The sequence below is a fragment of the Aythya fuligula genome, chromosome 5 (genome assembly GCF_009819795.1).
Source record: "Aythya fuligula isolate bAytFul2 chromosome 5, bAytFul2.pri, whole genome shotgun sequence".
In the NCBI taxonomy this organism is placed as follows: Eukaryota; Metazoa; Chordata; class Aves; order Anseriformes; family Anatidae; genus Aythya; species Aythya fuligula.
In genome coordinates this window covers 22,959,458-22,980,925 of record NC_045563.1, presented here as the reverse complement: position 1 = coordinate 22,980,925, position 21,468 = coordinate 22,959,458, and the positions used below count along the sequence as shown (strand labels likewise).

Below are 21,468 nucleotides of genomic sequence, written 5' to 3'. Positions count from 1 at the left end.
GGGAAAAGAGGTGATGTTCTGTAAAATATAGCATTTGAATATTTGTTTGAGGCAGGGAGAGATGATGCTGATGAATCTTCACTTGATATAAAGTGGCAGAGATTCAGGGTGTTTTGTGCTTGAAAATGTTTAGGAGGCTGATTTATAGGAAGACCTTACTTTAGTGGTGAATTTCTGGCAGAGGCCATCTAATGCTCTAGTGTTAAATCTGTTTTGAATGTTGCTAACTGAACCACTGAGTGTGAGAGTACTGGGATTTCTGCCAAACAAATGGTTTCCAAATCCTTTGAGGTATCTGTATGTTGAATTGCACTGCAAATAATTTGTTTCTTGAGTGAAACACTGTAATTTCTAAAAGCTTGTTCTCTTCGAATCCCAAGTTTCCTTTACGTTGCTGTTGTATATATTATTTTATTATTAGTATTCTTGGCCTAAGTCTTGGAGCTGATAACATTCTTGAATATGTCTTCCAGTATTTATTTGCAATGTTAAATGTAAGAAATAGAGCAATATTTATTTAAATGGCAACACATTGGCACGGCTTCAGATTGCTCTATAGGCAAGAAGTTACCAGGATAACATTTTTGAGTGCTGTTCAGGTTACTTATTCAGCAGGTACTGCTTAATAATGAATCCCGTGATGCTGACTGGTGAAATGAGGTTTTATTTTAAAAGGGGAAGAAAAAACTTTTTCTTAGTGTCCATCACACTCTGCTTCATGGCTTGGGAATTGTGTTTAAGTTGATTATATTTATTTTTGCAGGACAAGAACGAGAAATCATAGCAGATGATCTACCTCATCCATTCGGATTAACTCAATACAGTGACTACATCTACTGGACAGACTGGAATCTTCACAGCATAGAAAGAGCAGACAAGACCAGTGGGAAGAACCGGACACTTATTCAGGGCCATCTGGATTTTGTGATGGATATATTGGTCTTTCATTCTTCACGTCAGGATGGCTTGAATGATTGTGTGCAAAATAATGGCCATTGTGGTCACTTGTGCCTTGCCATACCAAACGGATTTAGGTGCGGCTGTGCTGCTCACTATACCTTGGATCCCAACAGCAGGAACTGTAGTTGTAAGCCTTTTTGTTTGCTAGTTTATTCCTCATTGCTTGTGGATGCCATGTGCTTGTGATTTCTTTCAGTATAGGAAAGTGTTGTGGGTTAATGTTGGTAGGTAGCTAAACACCACCCAGCTGCTCTCTCACTAATTCCTGAGGGAAAGAGTCAGAAGGATAAAATGGAGACAACTTTTGGGGTGAGATGAAGGCAGTTCAATAGCTAAAGAAAAAGCTGTGCAAAGCAAAGTAAGGAATTCATTCACTACTTCCCATTGGCAGGCAGACGGTTAGCCATTTACAAGAAAGCAGGGCTCATCACGTGTAATAGTTAAATGGGAAGACAGATGTCATAACTCCAAATGCCACCCCCTTCCTCCTTCTTTCCCCCAGTTTTATTGCTGAGCATGACACCATGTGGTGCAGAATAGCCGTTTGGTGTTTGGTCTGTTTGGGTCAGTGGTGTCCACTCCCAAATGGTGTCCACTCCCAAATTCTTGTGCAGCCCCAGGCTGGTAGGGCAGCATGAGAAGCAGAAAGGGCCCGGAGGCTCAGTAATGACTAAAACATAGGTGTGTTATCAACACGGTTTTGGTCATAAATCCAAAACATACCACTGTATGAGCTGCTGTGAAGAAAATTAACTCCATCCCAGCCAAAACCAGGACAATCTGCACCCCTTACATCATACACTTTGTCGTGCTTGGGTCCAGCAGTATCCAAGACATCTCCATTAACAACCATCTCCCATTCTGTCCTGTAATTTTCATACATTGATATTACTCCCTTAGTCTACAGGCTTCCCACATAAAGATGTCCATAAAACGTCCAGTTAGTTCATTTAGCCCATGACTTGGGTTCTGTGTGTTAAGGTGGTCACTCAGGACAGGAGAAACAGTGTTGTGTGGAGTTCTTGGACGTCAAAACCAGATCATCTCAGGTCACTGCTGCATTTGCGCTGCTTCTTTGAGGCTTGTTTGAATGGTTCCTGCTATAATATTTCCTGTAACATGCAACTCAAATCATGAGTTACAACCATTTAAAGGTATATATAATCTCCATCCCTGGTCTGTTTGGACCATTGTATAGGGTGTAACTTTGCAATGTACTTCTGCCCTTGCCCTTTTTCTGGCATGGATTTTTGCATGGGTAGAGGTGGAGCTGTTCCTGTATGGTCTTGTTCATGGGCTGCAATCCCTTGAGGGGCACATTTCCTGCATCATAATCTTATCCACAGCCACCTTGAGGTGATCTAGCATGGCCTTTTCCATAGCCACAGATGCTTTGAGGTATACCTGAGATATACCAGTGTGGACTTAACGATGTCCACAAAAGCTTTGGGGTGCACCTGCTTCACTTGTGGACTTACCCACAGGTCACAGTCCCTCTGACTCAAATTCACCCTGGGATTCTAGCCTGTCCAGTACAGGAGCACGGGAACAGAAGCAGTTCCCTGGCTACCTGCCAGCCCAGGCGCATGGCTGCTGCTGTTACCAAAATGTTCCCAGGCACAGCAAAGTAAGATGATAAGGACTGCAGCAAACAGCAAAAGCAAAAAGCAACGAACTGCCAAGCACTGCAATACACAGTAAGCAAGCAAGTCCTGTGGCAAGCGCAGCAGCCTGCCAATTAGTAGCTAAACAGCTTTAAGAACTAAAAAAATCAGTCTAGGCCACTCCACTCAAATTTGTTATCTCAAACCCTTCAAGCCCCCATGTTGGGTACCAGAAAGGACTGTTGTGTGTTAATCCCAGTAAGCAGCTAAGCACCGTGCAGCTGCTCACTCATTTCCCATTGTGGGATGTGGAAGAGAATGGAAGGGTAAAGGTGAGAAAACTCCTTTTGGTTGAAATGAAGACAGTTTAATGGGTAGAGCAAAAGCAGTTTGTGCAAGCCATTCCTGCCTAAACCACTGTGAAAGGGAAGGGGTAGCAGAAATCCATTTCAAAGGTTCTGTCTTTAAAGGTAATCTGAAATATGAGGACAGAATGTGGAGTTTTATGTCCATTTTTGTGATACGGATTAGGGATGAAGATTTGTATTTAAAGTCTTAGAAATAACAGCACTGTCAAGTCTGGTCCTACTTGTTTTGCTGGAAGTGCTTTCCAGGTGATTCAACTGTGTGATTGAAGCTTTCCCAGTCTTTAACTAAGTGTGTAGGTGGGTGGAAGAGAAATTCTTTTTGTCTTAAATGTTGTTGAAGTCAACAAAGATAGCACCCAAAAAACAGCTTTCTTGGTAGTCTGAAGAACAGCATGCACATGCACTTGAAGTTTGTGGAAGTTTATGCGTATTTGTGTAAGTTCAACTAGATAAAAGGATAATGTAGGAAAACTGTGCAACTTTGTATTTCTCCATATTGTTGGTGTTACTTACACTCTTTTTTTTTTTTGACTTGTTTCAGCCCCTACCAGTTTCCTGTTATTTAGTCAGAAGTCTGCAATCAGCCGAATGATACCAGATGATCAGCAAAGTCCAGATATCATCCTGCCTATGCATGGTCTAAGGAACGTGAAGGCTATTGATTATGATCCCTTAGATAAACTGATCTACTGGGTAGATGGACGTCAGAATATTATAAAAAGAGCCAAAGATGATGGCACTCAGGCAAGTTTACATGGTGTATATACTTGTTTTTTTTTAGAGGGGAGGGGTCTTTCTTTGCAATTCATGCTTGACTTTCCCCTCCTGTCCCCTGCACCAGGGAGTCATCAGTTTAAACTTTACTCTTGCTAGTGCTTATTCATGTATATTCTGTTTATATGTAAAGATTACTGGAGGGTTTTTTTTTGTTTGTTTGTTTGTTTTTTAGGATTTTGATTTTAAGTTATACACCAGGAAGTGTAATAGTCTATGTATATCATATGTACCTGAAACGATGAGCCTTAGAATCCTAAAATCATTAGGGTTGGAAAAGACCTCCAAGACTATTTGGTCCAACCGTTCCCCTACCACTGTCACCCACTAAACCATGCTCTAAGCAACACGTCCAGCCTTTCCTTAAACACCCGCAGGGGATGGTGACTCCACCACCTCCCCGGGCAACTCAATCCAATGCCTCACTGCTCTTTCTGAGAAGAAATTCCTCCTAATTTCCAACCTGACTGTGAACCCTTAAACTGTGATATTTAGCTAAGGGTGGGCAATGAAGTAAGGCAGGCTCACTATCTCTGAATTATACTAGAAACAGAAATTGTATTCTAAAGTCAATATTGTGCATGACAGTTGTGTGATCATATTGTCATCATTGTAAAGCTGTCACAAAATGAAAACTCTCACAGCTATCCAAGCTGTAGTTAAAACCTTTAGTAAGCCGACTGTTGTGTCACATAGGGGTAGACTTATGTGCATACAAAATCATTTTACTGAATTAGGTGCATAAATGTTTTTCTTTGCTAGTTATTCATACAACAGTGGAAAGAAGTGTGCTGTTCTTCTGGGCAGTGTTATGCATTAATATTGCTTAACTCCCAGGACAGAATAACAGATTCTTTTAAAGCTGTAGTTCGAATAAGAATACAAAAGGAAATGGAGAATGGGCGAGGTATATTTTCTTAGCTTTGGGCAGTCATATCTAAACAATGTAATGTGTTTTCAGTGGAACTGAGCTGGTCTTTTCATGTGTCTGGGGAATTGGTGATCTTACAGTGCCCTTTAACAAAAGAGATGATGGTTTGATTTTTTGGCAATTTCTTTTAAGATTGGAAGAGGTATCTTAGGATAAGCAGCTAGCTGGGTTGCGGATGAATTTTGAAGGAGTGTTTCTTTTGCTCTTTTGGATTGTGCTAGGTGCTAATTGTTGCAGTCTAGCTTTTCTTTGGTACTTGCTAGGTGTAAATTGCAATGGAGATTTGTCTGCTCTGTGTTTTCCACTACATTGGCGGACAGCTTTGAAGATGCAGATCCCCTGCAAATTTTAACTTTCCAATTTTCACTAACTATTTTTACTGAAATTTGCTAACTCTTGTTTTCTTGCAAACAATGCACGTGATATACTTGCGTAACATTATCATCGATTTCAAGATAAGAATTACTTCTTTTTATTTCTGGGCATGCTGACAAGAAAAGATAGAGATAGAGATTTAAATAAAAAGAAAACATTCCATCACAATGTAGAACTTGGTGGCTTATAACCAAACTATGGAAATATATTGTAATTTTCTCACGTAATTCTGTTTTGAGTAATTCATTTCGCTTAAGTTGAGTGTGGAATAGTGTATGCATCTTTCTTGACCCATACAACCTTTTGTTTCGCTGCTGTTTCTGTTTTTGGATTGAGAATGCCATATCAGGACGCTTTAAAGAAGACACCACTTTCCCGTGACCACTCTGATGTGACCAAAACCAGTCACCTTTGAAACCTACTTTGATGCTGGGAGTCCTGCCAGTGGTATTAGTATCCCAATGGCACTGGGATTAGCAGTAGACTAGTGGAGCCTCTGTAATGTCAAACTGAAAGGTTATTTTCCTTTTGGGACTTCTTACATGCTCAAGTACTCCAGAGTGGCTGAGGGAGCTGGAGTTATTTAGCCTGGAGGAAGGGAGGCTCAGGGGAGACCTTAGTGTGTTCTACAATTACCTTACAGATTTTCTTTAGATATTTTCCCTCTCATCCACAGTTTGAATCCTGTGTATTTTGTTACATTTGTTGTACTTGCTTCCTTGTGATTTTAGGTATTTCTGGACCTTTCACATAGGTAAACTGTGCTTTTTGTGCAATCAGAGTTCATACAGAACAGTTATTAGAAGTCATTCCTTATATGTTGTCTTGCAGCCTTTTACTGTCATGAGTTCTCCAAACCAAAGCCAGAATCCCGAGAAGCAGCCACATGACCTCAGCATTGATATATACAGCCATACCTTATACTGGACCTGTGAGGCCACAAATTCAGTCAATGTCCACAGACTGAACGGCGAGTCAATTGGGATGGTGCTGCGAGGAGATCACGACAAGCCCAGAGCCATTGTGGTGAATGCAGAGCGAGGGTGAGATTCCTTTCTGTTCTTCACACAGAGCACATCTGGGATATGTCAGCTGCGTGCAAATCTTGTGATGCATCTGTGTATTTTAAAAAGGAGAAATTTTGCGTATTTAATTGCTCAGGTTATAGGTGATTGATAGCCTGATTCTGGGTTTTAAAGTTATCCAAGTTTCTCTTCCTGTTCTTTCCTTTTCTGCCTCCTCTGGTGTGCCAACTTAGATGTTCAAACAGCCGTGTGGTACATTAAAATGGGGAACTGAGATGGGTGGGGAAAGCACAACAAAACAACCATAAAACACGTATTTCCAGAAAAAAGGGATCTTTCATATGATAGAAATACTCCTGCTAATGTAATAGTATAGAGGTTGAAAAAAAAATCAAAATAACCTTACATTCTAGACATTTTAAAGTCAATTCTGTCTTGATGTGTATCTCAAAAAATGCTGAAATGATTTAAGACAGGTAAAGGCAGGGCAGTGATTTCCCACAGGAAGAAAATTTGTAGTTTTGCTGTAAAGCAGTTCTGTTTAGATTCAGCAGACCCACATCTCCACTTCAAGTGGCAGGTAACTTTATACTTAGAGGTCAAAGATGGCCCTTTTGCTGTTCCTTCGAATAAGTCAGATGCTTAAACCCCAGTTTACTCTTAGGTGGCTTTGATATGTGTTTGACAGATGTTGGATGACAATATTTCATAACTGTGTGGACACAATAGTACTCAGAGACCCTATGTGGAACATTTGTGGGACTGTTATTTTGTACAATGCTCACTGCATGGTTCAAAAGCTGCTGTGGGAAGAGGGGGATTAGAGAAAAGATTCTAATCTGATTGGGACTAACTTACTTGGACATCGTTAGTATTTATAAAAACTTTCCTCATTCCCCATTAAAATGGGAGTTTGGGTTTGTTGATCACTAAAACATTCAACTTCTCAGGTCAGGTTTTAAAATGAATTAAAGATAAACCTGCTTTTAAATTAAAAGAGGTAAAAATGGGAAAGAGACAATGTAGAAGAACACACTGGCTACCTGGGAGGGCTGAATCAGATCTGTGCATTGTCCTGCCTTAGTTCCAGAAATCCTTCTCTCCAGCTCTCCCTTGGCTTGCTCGTTCTCACTGCTGCATCTCCTCGTTCATGCCATCAGGAATGCCTATGCAGCAGTGAATCTGCCCAAGTTATGTATCACTGAAGAAATGGTAGATTTTTCCCTGAGGGAGTTCTCAGTTCACTGTGTGGATGCGCAAGCCATTTTTTTAATTATGCAGAGGAGAGCAGAAGCTGCTCCTGTTTGCAGCTGAGCTGGCTTAGGCAGATATAAAGTATTCATGGAACTATGCCATCAGGAACTCGACATTCTCGGTTGTTCTTTCTTCTGTGACATTGTTCCTCTTAAGTTTAGTAGGAACTTACACTTGCTGTGAAGAAAGGAACCCCAGAAAGGAGGTAATTGTGTTGTGGGTTTTTGTTAATTTGTTTTTTTTTGTCAGAAAGAAGGTGGGGAGAGCTTTACCCAAGGACAGTTGCAGGAAATCTTCTGTGCTGGCCTCTTACAATCCCTACCTCCACTGCAGGAATATTGCAGGGCAGCAGTGCTGAATGCTGAAGCATTTTATGGCCTGGTGTATTCAGGAGAAATGGAGTTATTTTTAGGCTGTCTCAATATGCCATTTAGCAAATGTTGGAGCTTCTGCAGCTGTGTAGATCTGGATCTTTGCAGTTGGGAGCAATAGTCACCAGTCATCCTTGTGTACACCATCCCCACTTACAACTGAGAACCTGTGTGTGAAGGTGAGCTGCTTCCCTTGACTCCTGAAGCTTTTAGTTAATCAGCTGGTGGCTTTGTTCTCAGGTACATGTACTTCACCAACATGCAAGAGCGAGCTCCCAAGATTGAGCGTGCAGCCCTCGATGGCACAGAGAGAGAAGTGCTTTTTACCACTGGGTTGATCCGCCCCGTAGCATTGGTGATTGACAACAAACTTGGAAAGCTTTTCTGGGTGGATGCAGATCTGAAGCGCATCGAAAGCTGTGACTTGTCAGGTATGTGGTATGCAGTTAAACATTTGGAGCAGCGTGTGTGATGTATAGGACATCATTCCCTCTTTGATACTGACCCCAGTAACTTCTTCCACAGTTGCCAGTTCTGTGCAGGCAGGCACAGCTAACAATTGCTGGTGGGCTTCTGTCTTTGATGTGATTGAAATAAATGTGTCTGTAATGACTGCTACCCTCCAAGAGGGACATTTGATTTTTGATATGTTCTGAAAGCAACTCTTGGAAGATCAGATTAAAATAGGTGTTGCTAGTCATGGCACCACTAAATTACTCCTGCTTTTTATTTTCTTTTGGCTTAGAAGTTTGCATAACTCTTCAATATTTTTTCTCTGGAAGTTACAGCCTACTAAATCAAGGTAACCAGAAGAACAAATGGAAGGGGTAGCAACATTTTTCTAAGAAGGATGATAAGGCAGCTCACCTGGAACACCAGTGTTGTAAAACAGTGGAGAGATGTCAATTCATTGCACTTTTTCCATATTAGTAAAATAAGGCATTATTCCACATCTATAGCAGTAGCACCACGTGCTTCTTACAGAGCGCTGTTCATCACTGAATTCTAAAGCAGTTGGCAGTGCTGAAAAATGGAGAAATGGGCAGTATAGTGCAGAGGATCCAATGTCTGTGTCTTGTCACTTGTGATTCTTTCTCTCTTCCTTTGTGTGAAAAAATTAAACTCCTAAAGGAAGTACAGAGAGAAGTGAATGAGTGTCAGGGAGTAGAAACTGGGCTGTTCTAGTGATTGGCAGCTGCCATAAAAAGCTGAGCCTCCAATTTTTGATGGACTTTCTCTTAATCCCTTCCCTTGTGAGGCAATGAACTAAAATAGGTGAAAATTGTTCACTTTTTTTACAAGAACAGGAGGGAGAGAAGAGGTACCAAGGAAGACTGAGAGACTGAGACTTTGATGGCCTCGGAGAGGGTAGATGCATCTGTGAGAAGAGCATTTAATGAGATGAGGAGAGGGCTGGTAACTAGTGTTGCTATAGATTAAAAAGATGACCCCCATGTAACAGAAAGCCGTATTATTTAATGAAGCTGTAGCACACAGTGGACCTAGCTGTGGCTTTTACATGTATGTAAAAAAGCATGCCTTTTTTCCCCTTGGATTTAGCATGCATGCAAGGCTGAGTCACAGCTAGCAGGCAAGGAGGATCACAAGAGGTGGGTGTTTCTTGCTGGAGACAAGCTGAGTCCTTGCGTGGTAGAGCATAAAAGGCAGAAGCAGTCTGTAGATTACTGTTTTAGATCTAAGTCTAAGGCAAAAGGACTTCAGTAAAGTGATATATGAGTAAATTAGCAGCTAGGCCATCACACTCTGGTAGTTTGTATCCTGTGGTTGCCATTTCCTTTGTATGTGGTATGCATTCCTCCTTTTGGTGGCATAGAAACTCCATATAAGCATAGGTTTGAATACTGGATTTATATTTTAATCCATTTATTTACAGAGAAAACTAAACTTTCTCTGGTTAATATTGAAACAAAGCTTTTCATGCACATTTATTCGATGGGGTTACAACTGAAGAATCAAACCCTAAACGCAAGATAAAGGGGAGGAAAGCTACAGGACTAAACGAAAGCAATAACTGGAAGCCACGTATCATGTAGCCAGAGAACTATGGGTATGGTTGATCTAGCTAAAGCTCGCTGTAATTTGATCCACTGAGCTGTTTTGTAGTTGTTTTGTTGTTTTTTTTTAGAAGTTAACTTTTTTATTTTAAAATATTCTGTATATTTTGCAGTCTTGTATCACAGCTTCAGAAAAAAATTGATAGCCGAAGTTAGGTTGGGTTGAATTATTTCCTCAAAAAGTATTTCTTGAGCTGTCACTTTTAAATAGGTCATATGATAGCAAAAGGATTTCTAGTGTAAATTGAGGCTGCTGAAAAAAATGGACTGAAGTTCTACGTAGTGTCCTCCTTGCTAATTAGACAGTTCCAAACAATCTTATTCCCTCACAGACTTGGGGAGATTATATGTTTCTGAAGCTTTCCCTATACCCTGATAGTTAATAGCAGCCTGCTAAATGCTCGGGTGACCAATACTCAACTTATTAACTTTCAGAGAGGGATGAAAGAACTACAAACCTGTCCAGAGAGTGAACACTTACTTGCAAAGTTGTTGGATTTTTCAGCTGGAGCTATTGATGCTTTTCAGACACTCATAAAACATTTGCAAATAACTTGTCTGCGATATCAGTCAATTAAAAAGTAGCATTTTATATTATCGTTGAAGTGACTGGAAAAATCTATAAAAATGCTTTAATTTCAAATATTTTAAATACAGCAATTGGTGTCCTTCCACCTTAATGTTATTTACATTTAAGTGTTAATTTCAGTCTTGAAAAGACTACACATCTGTTTCATTTTGGTAACTAGAATACTTAATCACTGTGGAAATTCACTTGTAGCATGTTTTCTTTACCTTTTTTTAAGCGTATCTGCTGAAAATATCCTTCTGTTCACTCTGTTTTTCATTTTATTCATTTTTCTAAACAACAATCTAATGGTGTCATCCAGTGCTATCAGTGCTCTTTGCCTCTCCTTTTAGTATTACTATTTGGACTGTCATTTACTTAAGATCAAATCCAGCATAGTTCAATATAAATCAATCACCACCTCCAGTGCTATCTCCAGAGCTTCACAAATCACCAATGTTCAGCTTTTTATAGATGAGGGAGGAAAAAGATGATGCTTGAAGGTATATCTCAAAAACCGTTAAATGTAGCCTGTTTGGGAGGCTGTTCAAAGAGGCTAGGGTTGTAGCAGGACTGCTAGCTTGCAAGTGTCACTAGACACCTTGTGTCTTCATGGTTTTAGGATGTCCTCAGGATACCAGCTTGCCTTTTATTTCTAAATGGAAGTTACCAACTTAGCACTTAAGAAAATTAAAGGAGGATTTCATTATATAATTTGTAAATTAGGTTTTCCCATTCTTGACTTATTTTAAATACATCTGAAACTTGTGCTTTTTCAAAGTTTGACACCAGAGTCTGACAGAAAAACAGTTATCGTTGATGGTCCAACGTTGCTGAAGTTCATAGGGATTAAGGGTGCTCACAGACTGCAGAGCAAATGAACAAAATAGCCTGTGTTTTTTTCACTGTATACCTTCTTTTGTCAAAATGCTATGTTTCACAGTATTTCTAATTTTTAAGATCTGTACATTTAAGAGAAGACAAAGGGCATGCCAGGAATTGCACTCCTAGAAAGTAGTACTAAGGGTCTGATTTAGTGAAACCAGTGCAAGTGCGTTGGTTCTGTTCTACATATGTCCTTACAAGAGTAAAATCCAGTGGAAGCATGTACAATAAAAGATGCATCAGATTACAACCAGGACTGTGCTATCAGACACACTTGTGAGTGTTCCTTCTGAAAATGAAACAAAACAGGTCTCTTGCTCATTGGTTTGAAAGCAAAATATATTCAGGGATAAAGAACTAAAACACCAACTGCAAGTACAAGAATTTCTGACCTCTCTTTATTCTGTTTTCTAAATTTCACGGTAATGTATGCTGGGCAACGTTCAACATGGCAGTCAAGCGAGAGTTGTGGGCAGTAAGTTTATGTGCAAAATTAATAGTCTGTAATTGAAATAAATGTCATATTCTTATGCTTGGCTGAGCACGACATAATTTATGCAGCAAGTTAGTTGAATCTACTGTTCATTAGCATTTTTATTATGTATCCAGATTCAATAATCTCATTTTGAGTAGATATTTAAAACTTCAATTTTTTGTAAAATGCAAGCAGGCATAAGGCCTTTATTCCAAAATGAAACAGCAGACGAGAGGTAGCACCAAGTTATAATTCTGTTTTGTATTCTTCATTTTTGAAACCAAATGTGTCTGGTATACACTAAAAATGTTTTCTGTGAATTAATAGAATAATCTGGGACCTCTTGTTCACCCTAGGCAAGCATAACAAAAGCAACAATTAAGTGCCACTAACAGTAGTGCAGCACATGATAGAAGACTGCAAGCAATTAAAATTAAAAGCAGTCAAAATTCATTTTTGTTTAACCTGATTTTTACACCTTGATTGAGACTTATTTTGTAGAGCAGTAAATCTGAACATTTGATGATGATCTTGTTTAAAAGCTTCTTGAGTTACATTTCAGTTTTGCTAAACATGGAACTTGGGTTTTTTGCTTGGTTACTGAAGAAAGAAAGAAATTGAAGAAAGGAGTATGCTTGCTGGAATATAAGGGTTTTTTTTTTTTTTGCAATCATTATCTCTGAGGATGTGATACAGCATATGACATGATTTGATTGCTTGATTCTTGTTTTGTATGATTACTGTGTGTTGTGTTTTATGAGAGGAATGGCAGTAAAGCTAATTACTTCTATTTCACTCTTGCTTGTACATTCCAACAAAGTTTACTGCTAGGTGTGTGAATGTATTGTTTTAAAAAAAAAGTTCCAAGAGAGGAGACCCCCCACAACCCAGTGGGATAGGGGAGATAACTGCAAAAAGCAAAAACTCACAGGTTGAGATAGGGACATTTTAATAAGAAAGAAAAAGGGAAAGCAAAATGATTAAAAATAATAAAAATAAATGAAACAAGCAATGCACAATGCACATTCACTGCCTGCTGAATGATGCCCAGCCAGTCCCCAAGCAACGGCAGCCTCAATTTGATGACTGAGCATGATGCACATGGTATGGAATATCCCTTTGGCCAGTTTGGGTCAGCAGTGCTTGTTCTGTCCCCTTCCAGCTCCCTGTGCACCCCAGCCTCCACCCTGGCAGGGCAGCATGAAAAGCCAAAAAGTCCTTGACTTAGTGTAAGCACTGCTCTGCAACAACTAAAACATAGGTGTATAATCAACATATTTTCATTCTAAATCCAAAACATTCCAGCTACTATGAAGAAAATTAACTCTATCCCAGCCAAAACCATAACAAAACTGCTCACAGTTATTTATAACAGACCATGCCAATGTGAGGCTCTTCATGGCTGGCTGACGAGCCAACGTACCCAAGGATGAGCTGTGCTTCATACTGGAGCTGCTTGCCCTTGTAATAATTTGTTGCACTTACCTGAAATGAAACTCAACAAGTACTGCCATGGTCTGCCAAGACAAATGGAGCGTTAACCTAAGAGCTCCTTCTGAAATGAATGTACTGGAGCTGGTTTTAGAAACCCCCAAAATCATGTCAGAGCATTTTTCAGAATGTAGTGGTTTTTTTTTTCTTTGTGTGTTTTTTGTTTTGTTTTGGTTGGTTGGTTTGGTTTTGTTGTTGTTGAAATGAGTTAAAAGTTGTTTCTGTTGATCTCAGGTGCTAACCGCGTGACCCTGGAGGACTCCAACATCCTTCAGCCGATGGGACTGACGGTGCTGGGGAATCACCTGTACTGGATTGATCGTCAGCAGCAGATGATTGAGAGAGTGGAGAAAACTAATGGGTACAAAAGGACTAGAATTCAAGGCCGAATCGCTCACCTAACAGGCATTCATGCTGTGGAAGAACTCGATATGGAGGAATTCTGTGAGTTTATTTAAATATCTCTTTGTGACTCTTGGCCACTGTCTTTCAAATTCCTCATCCAGCTGTGTGTTTTAATAATACTGCCCTGTGGGCTTTAAGTTAAGACATGGAGTGCTTTCAACTTGGAGGGCTGGGACTCTAGAACAGAAAGATAAACAAGTTTCTTACTCTTGTCCAGAGGAGTCCTCCTGTTCAGCTAGACTGTGCAATTTCACAACACCTTAGTTAGTTGCTTTGCACGAGCTCACGTGATACTGAATTCACTCTAAAAGTTGTTTGGAATTACGGTTTTTAATTTTATGTGTATATATAAGTACAACCAAGTAACAGAGTTCAAAAAAATCTTTAAAAAGAAAGGAGAGGATAGTAATTGCCTTTTCTTGAAGCATTTCAGACCCATTTCTAAAATGTGACTGGTTTGACTCAGCACAATTGATAACATAAAAGCCTCCAGTAAGGGAGGGGGAATAGGCGGGAAGCTCCTAAAACGAGCTTCAGTGGTTGTGGAATTTCTCTCCTATCGAGGTGGAACTGATCCCTTCTGACAGGGGTCACTGATGGTTGGACCTTATTTTTCTGGCCTAGTGCCTCAGTTCCAGTGCCCTGAGGGAGAGTGCAGAATCCCCTTGAAGCAGTCGCTCCTCAGGGTGGCAACCTGCAGCTCCTCCTGCTTTTACCAGGCCTGCTGAGAATATACAAGCACAAGATGTGGGAAACAGAAGGCCTCTTTAGACTTTGTGGCCGGTGATGAGTTGAACTTGTATGGTGACCCTGTGTAGGATTAATCTGTAAAGGGTACTTGGGGGACATTTATGTTTAATAAAAGAAAAAAAAAAGAGGACTTTATATCAATGTGTTTTCTAAAATGTCTGTTTTTTACGGCAAGAGTAATATTTATTCAGAGATGCACTGAAGCAAATCACTTTTTACATCTGAAATCTATCCAATATAGGTAACTTCTGTTACAAATGGGGAAAAAATACTTGTGTGTGTGTGCATGCCCACACAAGTATATGCATGCACTTCTTCTGCTAGCAGAAAACCTGCTAACCTGTGCCTCACATAGTAATGTTTCCATCCCTATGTTAAATTGATGAATTTATTAAGGGCGAAAGCAGACCACTGAGAAGTCTGAACAGATGGAAAACAACTTTGGCACAGAAATAATTATATTTATACTATTTCTTCCCTGTGGAAATTCTTGCTCCTCACAAGTAGTAAAGTATGCATTGTTCGGTGGCATCAAGAGTAACAGAGGCTCCTGCTCCACAGATCACTCCAGCAGATGCTCAGCACGCTTAAGACATGAGATAAGCAGGCAGGAGACTGGCTCTGTTCTCACTCAGACGGGCTGGGGTCTTCAGACAGTGACTTCACCTCTCTGTGCCTGTTTCTCATCCAACTAATGTTAATTTAGTTTGATTCCATTACAAGCTCTTGGGTACTCGGTGCTTCTGAATAACTGATTTGGGAACACAACCATGTGTCTTCCGCCAGGTGTGTGTTCTTACACTGCAGTTTTGTGAGTAACAGGGAAGTGGTGAGGGCTTATTGGGGGGAACAGGAGCTGAGTGGTAGGGCTGGATATTAAGAGGTCTCTGAAATTAGAGGAGAGTTCCTGAGGATTTGGGGGAGGGTGGCATTCTGCAGTAATATATGTTAATTCTTCATGCCTGACTACCCTAGAAGTACAGATGGGATATGTAGGTACGTCTTAAGTGTGACCTTTTCAAATCTGCTTTCTCACTTCTTTTCACCTGAGCTCCCAAATTTGTTTTAGAAGTCCTTTAAAGGTCTCCATATCACTGTGTCTGGGAGAAACGTAGTCCTTGTGTAGCAGTAAATCAGCTTTTGAGCACAGACCTGAAAAATCCTGCAATTATTATCCTATGAATTTTAGTGAAATCTTATTTACTAAAAACAGAAGTGCTTTATGAGTGGTTTTGTGAGCTTGCCTTAGCTAGTAGTTAGGCTTTTTTTTAATACCAATATTCCTTCTTGTATGTTTCTGCAGCTGCACATCCATGCTCCCGTGACAATGGTGGGTGTTCGCACATCTGCATTGCCAAAGGGGATGGGACTCCAAGATGTTCATGTCCAGAGCACCTTGTGCTTCTACAGAATCTCTTAACTTGTGGAGGTGAGTTATGTAAATTTCTTAGCACAACTGTTAAAGATTAAAAAAAATAATTTTAAAAAAAAGATGGGGTTGAGGAGATCTTAAAACCATCGGAAAATTGGTCTTGACTATGTCACAAGCTGATACGCTGATAGGTCTTGAGAACTCTCTCTCTAAAATAAGATATTTTCAAAAATAACTAAATGAACGAAGTCAGAGTGATCAAAATCAGTTGGTAACTGATGCAAGCAACTTGTCCACCAAGGTATTTGTGACTTGTATATGGTATAAAATTATATGAACTTTCTGCAGGAGGTTGCATTCAAATCCAGAACATGAATTTACACACAGTGTTTTCTTAGACGTGATATGCTGCATTGTGTCTTAAATGTGACCTTTTGATTTTCTGCTTAAGTTTTTGGACGTGTGACTTTTCGTTGCATGCAGAATACTTGTGTTAGACCTTAAAACAGTTGCATCTTCCACTGAGAGTTTCTTAAGGTTTTATGATGTGGCAGCTTTGTGCTATAAACAACTGCTTATAACATCATACTGAATCAACCCATGATAACCTAGTAGCAGAAACTGTGCATGTGATTCCCACACCACTCTAGTCTTTCTAATGAATTTGGCCTGATAACATGAAACACTGTTCTGTCTAGTTAATGAGAGGCCAAAAACTCAGTTGCAGTCCTTTTTAATTAAGGTAGCTCTTGTCTTTCCATGTGGCTTTCCCTTTAGACTTCGATCTTCCAGTCCCAGGATTTTTGAAAATTGTTACCTTACTCTTGTAGAGGGGATTTAAAATGGGGAAAAAATATTTATTTTTTGGGTGGTATCCTGTGTTCAGTCATCTGTCCCTTTTGGTTGTCTTGGCTTTTTTATATACTCATTTTGCTGTGGATTTCATTCTTCTGGCTGAGCTCTGATCTCCCATGGGACAGTCCTTTCTATTATAAACTGTTTTCTTTCCCATGACCACAACATGCTATGTGGTTTCAGAGTAGTGGCTGTTACATCTGCAGGAGGGAAAATAAAACAATCTACTTATATTTGTTGCTGTACTTTTGTTTAAAAACAAAAACATGGCCTATGGGAGATTATATCTCACTACTTTATCTTCTATAAATGTAAAAATTAAGGGGCCTTCCTTTCAGTCTCTGTTTTTTGTTTGTTTGTTTTTATTCTAATCCTTCTGTAAACCTGCAACAGCTTTTTGATCTATCTGGTCTGCAGTAGTAGCAGCCCATAGCAAGTATTTCCAAGCAGATTTGTAGCTATTTTGATTAGAGAATATTTGTCCATGTACCCTCATGAACACTCCTGTCGAGCTTTTAAATGCAAGCTTGTGCCTGCCAAAAGAAGCCGTAATGTAGCAAATCATAGAATCGTATGTGGCTCTTGATTCAGACAGAACTAGTAATCTGGCTGTTGAATTATCTGAACAGGACGTTCCTATCAAAATTAATTCAAGAACTACCTTGATGTGTATATTTGGAATCTTTATCTTACCTACAGCTGCCAGGTCACTGGTTCTATTTGCAGTCCTCAGTATTGCTACACCAAATCGTAACTCATAAACTTAGAAATCATAGGATTTTGAAAAATCAAGCACATTTGGATTTTTACTTGCATTTTTGTTTTTCAAGCTCTTGATTATACTTCATCTCATTCTTGAACGTTTCTTCCTTAATGAAGGAGGATAGCAGCACTTTAAAAATAGCTTGCATTTTTACAGAAGAACTTAAGTGAATGCATAAGCATGATTTTCTCCGTCTGTGGAAAAAGTCTATCTCATTTTACTGTGTCAAAAGGGCTAAAATTGAATGCACACATGTGCTTTGTTTCCTCTTTCTCCAGAACCTCCAACTTGTTCCCCAGACCAATTTACCTGTGCAACTGGAGAAATTGACTGTATCCCAATGGCGTGGCGATGTGATGGATTTCCAGAGTGTGATGACCAGAGTGATGAAGATAGTTGCCCCATATGCTCTGCATCCCAGTTCCAGTGTGAGAAAGGACAATGTATTGATGCACATTTGCGGTGTAATGGAGAAATTGACTGCCAAGATAAATCTGATGAAGTGGATTGTGATAGTAAGATTCATTTTCCTTACCTCTTGGCTCTAACATAAGCACCTACTTGGGATTCTAATTATTCCTGATGTACATTTATGATTTTTAGTTTCAAATTGGGAAAAAAAGCGTTACCCATAAGCCTAGCTAAGCTATCAAATGATTCTGTTTTTCTCTATACAGTGAACCTTCCAGGGGTGCTGGTTACTATAAGAACTCTGTTTACTGATCCTTTAATATACTTTGACATCACAGAGATTCCAGAGTTAATTAACAAGCCCTTTTTACTAAAATGGAGACTTCTGTATATAGATAAGAAGTTTAACAGTTACTTAGCTGAGTAAGAGTTCATAGGGTGGCATAAGATAGCATAGAGTATATAATGTTTGATAATATATCGAGTTTACTGCATTTTTAAATGGCAGGTGATCAGTTACACTTTCTTAATTATTGTAAAAGATCCTTGCTGATTTATTCCCAATTTTGCACCAATGGGACCAAATTGACAAAGGATGTGGTGTTACTGGGATCAGAATTTTATTTTAGTCCCACTAAGTAGGATGTATAAGAAGAAGGAAGAATCAGAGAAATGCAGTTGCATTTTACCTACTGCAGCAAAACAAGTGTTCTGGTTCATACCTGTTCGTATTTGTGGCTTGACATGTCTCATGTTTTGTTTTTTTTAAGGTGCTGCCATGCCAGTAGTGCTTAATCTTTTTTTTCTTTCTGTGCAGCACTTTGTCTGCCCAATCAGTTTCGATGTGCCAGTGGCCAGTGCATCCTCCTGAAGCAACAATGTGACTCCTTTCCAGATTGCATCGATGGATCTGATGAGCTCATTTGTGGTGAGATGTCTTTGCTTCAGATTCAAGAGTTCTGTTTTCAGGCGTAATACCTTGCAACTATATGCAGAGCCTCAGACTCTGGGTAGGAATATTCCTTCAGGGAAACCCAGTGAGTCTTGGCCCTATACTCTCGCAGTTGTATTTGGCTGCTATACATACCCACATTCTTCCATTGATCTGTGTGGCAAAAGAGTGTGAGGTTGCAGCATAGCACAGCATGTCTGCAGTGCCATTATTCAAGATAATGCAATAATAGCAGTAGTGAAGATAAACAGAAATCCCAGTGTTAATTCAGGCTAGTTCTAAAATCCAGTATGGGATAATGCTGCCTTGTTTGGATATGTCTTCAGATCTACACCCAGAATGACCTGATTCCACTATGTGCTATTCCACTGAGTTCTTTGGAACATGCACAGCTGCTGCTAAGCTTGGGGTAGCTTTTAAAAATATGCAGCCCTATCTACTGCAATTACAGACTCGAGCTGGAGGCTAATTATGTGGAGCAACTAACATGCAAGTGTCCACAAAGACCACAAGCTGGTCTCTTAAAGTGCAGGTAGGAAAAGAATATAAGGAGAAACCTAGATTTTTCTGGACAAAAATGTTACTTTGAATTCTCAGGGCAGTAGGAGGTATATGCAAGTTACAGGCATGCTGACAGCAGTTGCTGTATTAGTCCTTAGCTGGATCTTATTGTACAGTCTGGAGTTAACAGTAAAAGTTACCTATTTCTGCTCTGCTTGCATATTCCCTTTTTTGTGTCATCTGGGTGACTAGTGCATGAAGTTTCACGCAGTGGGGCAGATTAAGGGAGCGTATAATGGTAGTCAAGTAGGTAGTAAAAATGTTTGCTACTTTCAGGATAAGAATCTTGCATTAAAAAAAAAAAGCTAGAATTGAGAATTTTGTGCTTTAAATTAGGAATATGTTTTAATTTTGTCTTCGCTTTTTTCTGGTATCATATCTGAACTAATCTGCCTATTTAAAGATTACGTCCTCAGCTGCAATAAAAGCTGTTATGAACTAATAAGTACAACAGAAATGAATTCTTGTTGAGCTGTTAAAAGTTTATTGATAGATCTTTGTATTTCCTTTATCCTCCTTCTCAAATTTCAGTTCTTCTGCATTTCTTTCAACTGAAAGGCAAGAATTTGGGAATAATTTGGAATGTGTTGCCCATAGTCAATATGAGATGAAGTACAAAACTCATCTCAAATACTGCAGCACTTTTTATTATTTAACACTAGGCTGTAAATATGAGGAAAATAAATAAAAAGTAGAAAGTATTAAAGGTATTTTGAGTTGTGCTTTTCCTCCAATTTGTAAGGTTCCTTTTAGAAAACAAGTTACTTAGTGACATTTTAGGAGGGAAAAGTATTCTGTTTAAGGGATATTTGAGGTATGAAGAGATCCACCATAGCTTCCCCACCAGTGAAGACTTTTATTTTTTTAATGGTATTGCTAGTCCAAATGGCTTTTGGGAGACCAGATTCCTCTATGGATAAGGAATTGTTTATGAGCGTCCTCTAACAGATTTTGAGGGTGTAGAGTAAATAAAACTGCATGGGCTATTATTATATCAACATGATAAGGAATCCTATTACGAGACGAATTGCTAGACAGAAAGGAGAGTAGCTTGGTATGACTTCTTTAAGTACATGGAGGGTAAGGAAGGGCATGGTGGTGTGTTGTGTGTTAAATCAGAATAGATAAAATTATGCCTGAGTTTGGTGCAGAGACTTTCAAAGACACTGTGTGAATGACTGGGAGCTGACTGATGTGCTGCACATGCTCTGGGACAGCGTCATACGTAGTGCCATGTTTAATAACCTCCTTGTTTTTTCCTTCTCTTTCCAGAAAAAACAAAGCCAGCCTCAGATGAACCACAACCCCACAGCAGTGCCATCGGTCCTGTCATTGGGATAATACTGTCCCTATTTGTCATGGGAGGAATGTACTTTGTTTGCCAGCGAGTGGTGTGTCAGCGCTATGCCGGGCCCAATAGCCCCTTTCCACATGAGTACGTCAGTGGAACCCCTCACGTCCCTCTTAACTTTATCGCTCCAGGAAGTTCTCAGCATGGCACTTTTACTGGTAAGGATGGTAAGAACCCTAATGAGTTACATTGTCTAGATATATGTATTTTTTACAGGTTTTGCAGGTTAATCGTCCTAGAGGTAGGGATTTCAAAGAGCAGAAATGGTGTTGTTGATCTGCTCTGTGGTTTTGGTATAAATCTGTGATTTGGATCAAATTTGCAAAAACTACTAGATGCAGTTCACTATGGACCTAGAAAATCACTAGATTTTTAACTACATTTTTTCCCTAGATTGCATGTACACATTTATCAAAGAAGATAGACACTATATAAATACTTCGCCTGTGAAAAACACCCCCTTTAACTTCCTGGTGTATGTAATGGAGTCTGTGTTTTGCATAATACTTCTTACTTGAGGCCTGCAAAACACTATGAAGAGTAGTGAACCATGCACAGTATTGGAAACTAAGAATGCTTTGTGCCATTCAGGGTCTTAGTGAGAGCTCTGTTCTGTTCTTTGTGCCTTGTACTCTGATGTCCTTGTTTCTGTCCTGTACATTCAAAGGTCTTCACACAGCTTTCCCCTGTGTGCTCAGGGTGGATAAGTTCTTTCGCAGTGGAAAGAACCAGAGAAAAGAAGTGAAGAAGCTTAGGCTAATGTAATACATTAAAGCAGGGGCTAAACATCCCTCCCCAAAGTTACAACAACAAATGTGGAAGAACATAAGCAGTCTGGGTGTGGTTTTGCAGTCTGGCTGCTCAGTGCCTGAAATGTAACGAAAACATCCCC

The 21,468-nt window shown here is 39.6% G+C and overlaps 1 protein-coding gene across 1 annotated transcript in view; it reads left to right on the top strand.

Annotated features, from left to right (window-relative positions):
* The window catches only part of LRP5 (LDL receptor related protein 5), a 142,711-nt gene that overhangs the window by 114,689 nt on the left and 6,554 nt on the right, over positions 1–21,468 (top strand). The window contains exons 12-20 of the mRNA XM_032187964.1: positions 764–1,087; positions 3,474–3,676; positions 5,844–6,055; positions 7,903–8,093; positions 13,391–13,600; positions 15,615–15,740; positions 17,580–17,816; positions 18,530–18,640; positions 20,498–20,734. Of these exons, the coding sequence (XP_032043855.1) occupies positions 764–1,087; positions 3,474–3,676; positions 5,844–6,055; positions 7,903–8,093; positions 13,391–13,600; positions 15,615–15,740; positions 17,580–17,816; positions 18,530–18,640; positions 20,498–20,734 (1,851 nt within the window). The remainder of the gene's footprint in view (positions 1–763; positions 1,088–3,473; positions 3,677–5,843; positions 6,056–7,902; positions 8,094–13,390; positions 13,601–15,614; positions 15,741–17,579; positions 17,817–18,529; positions 18,641–20,497; positions 20,735–21,468) is intronic.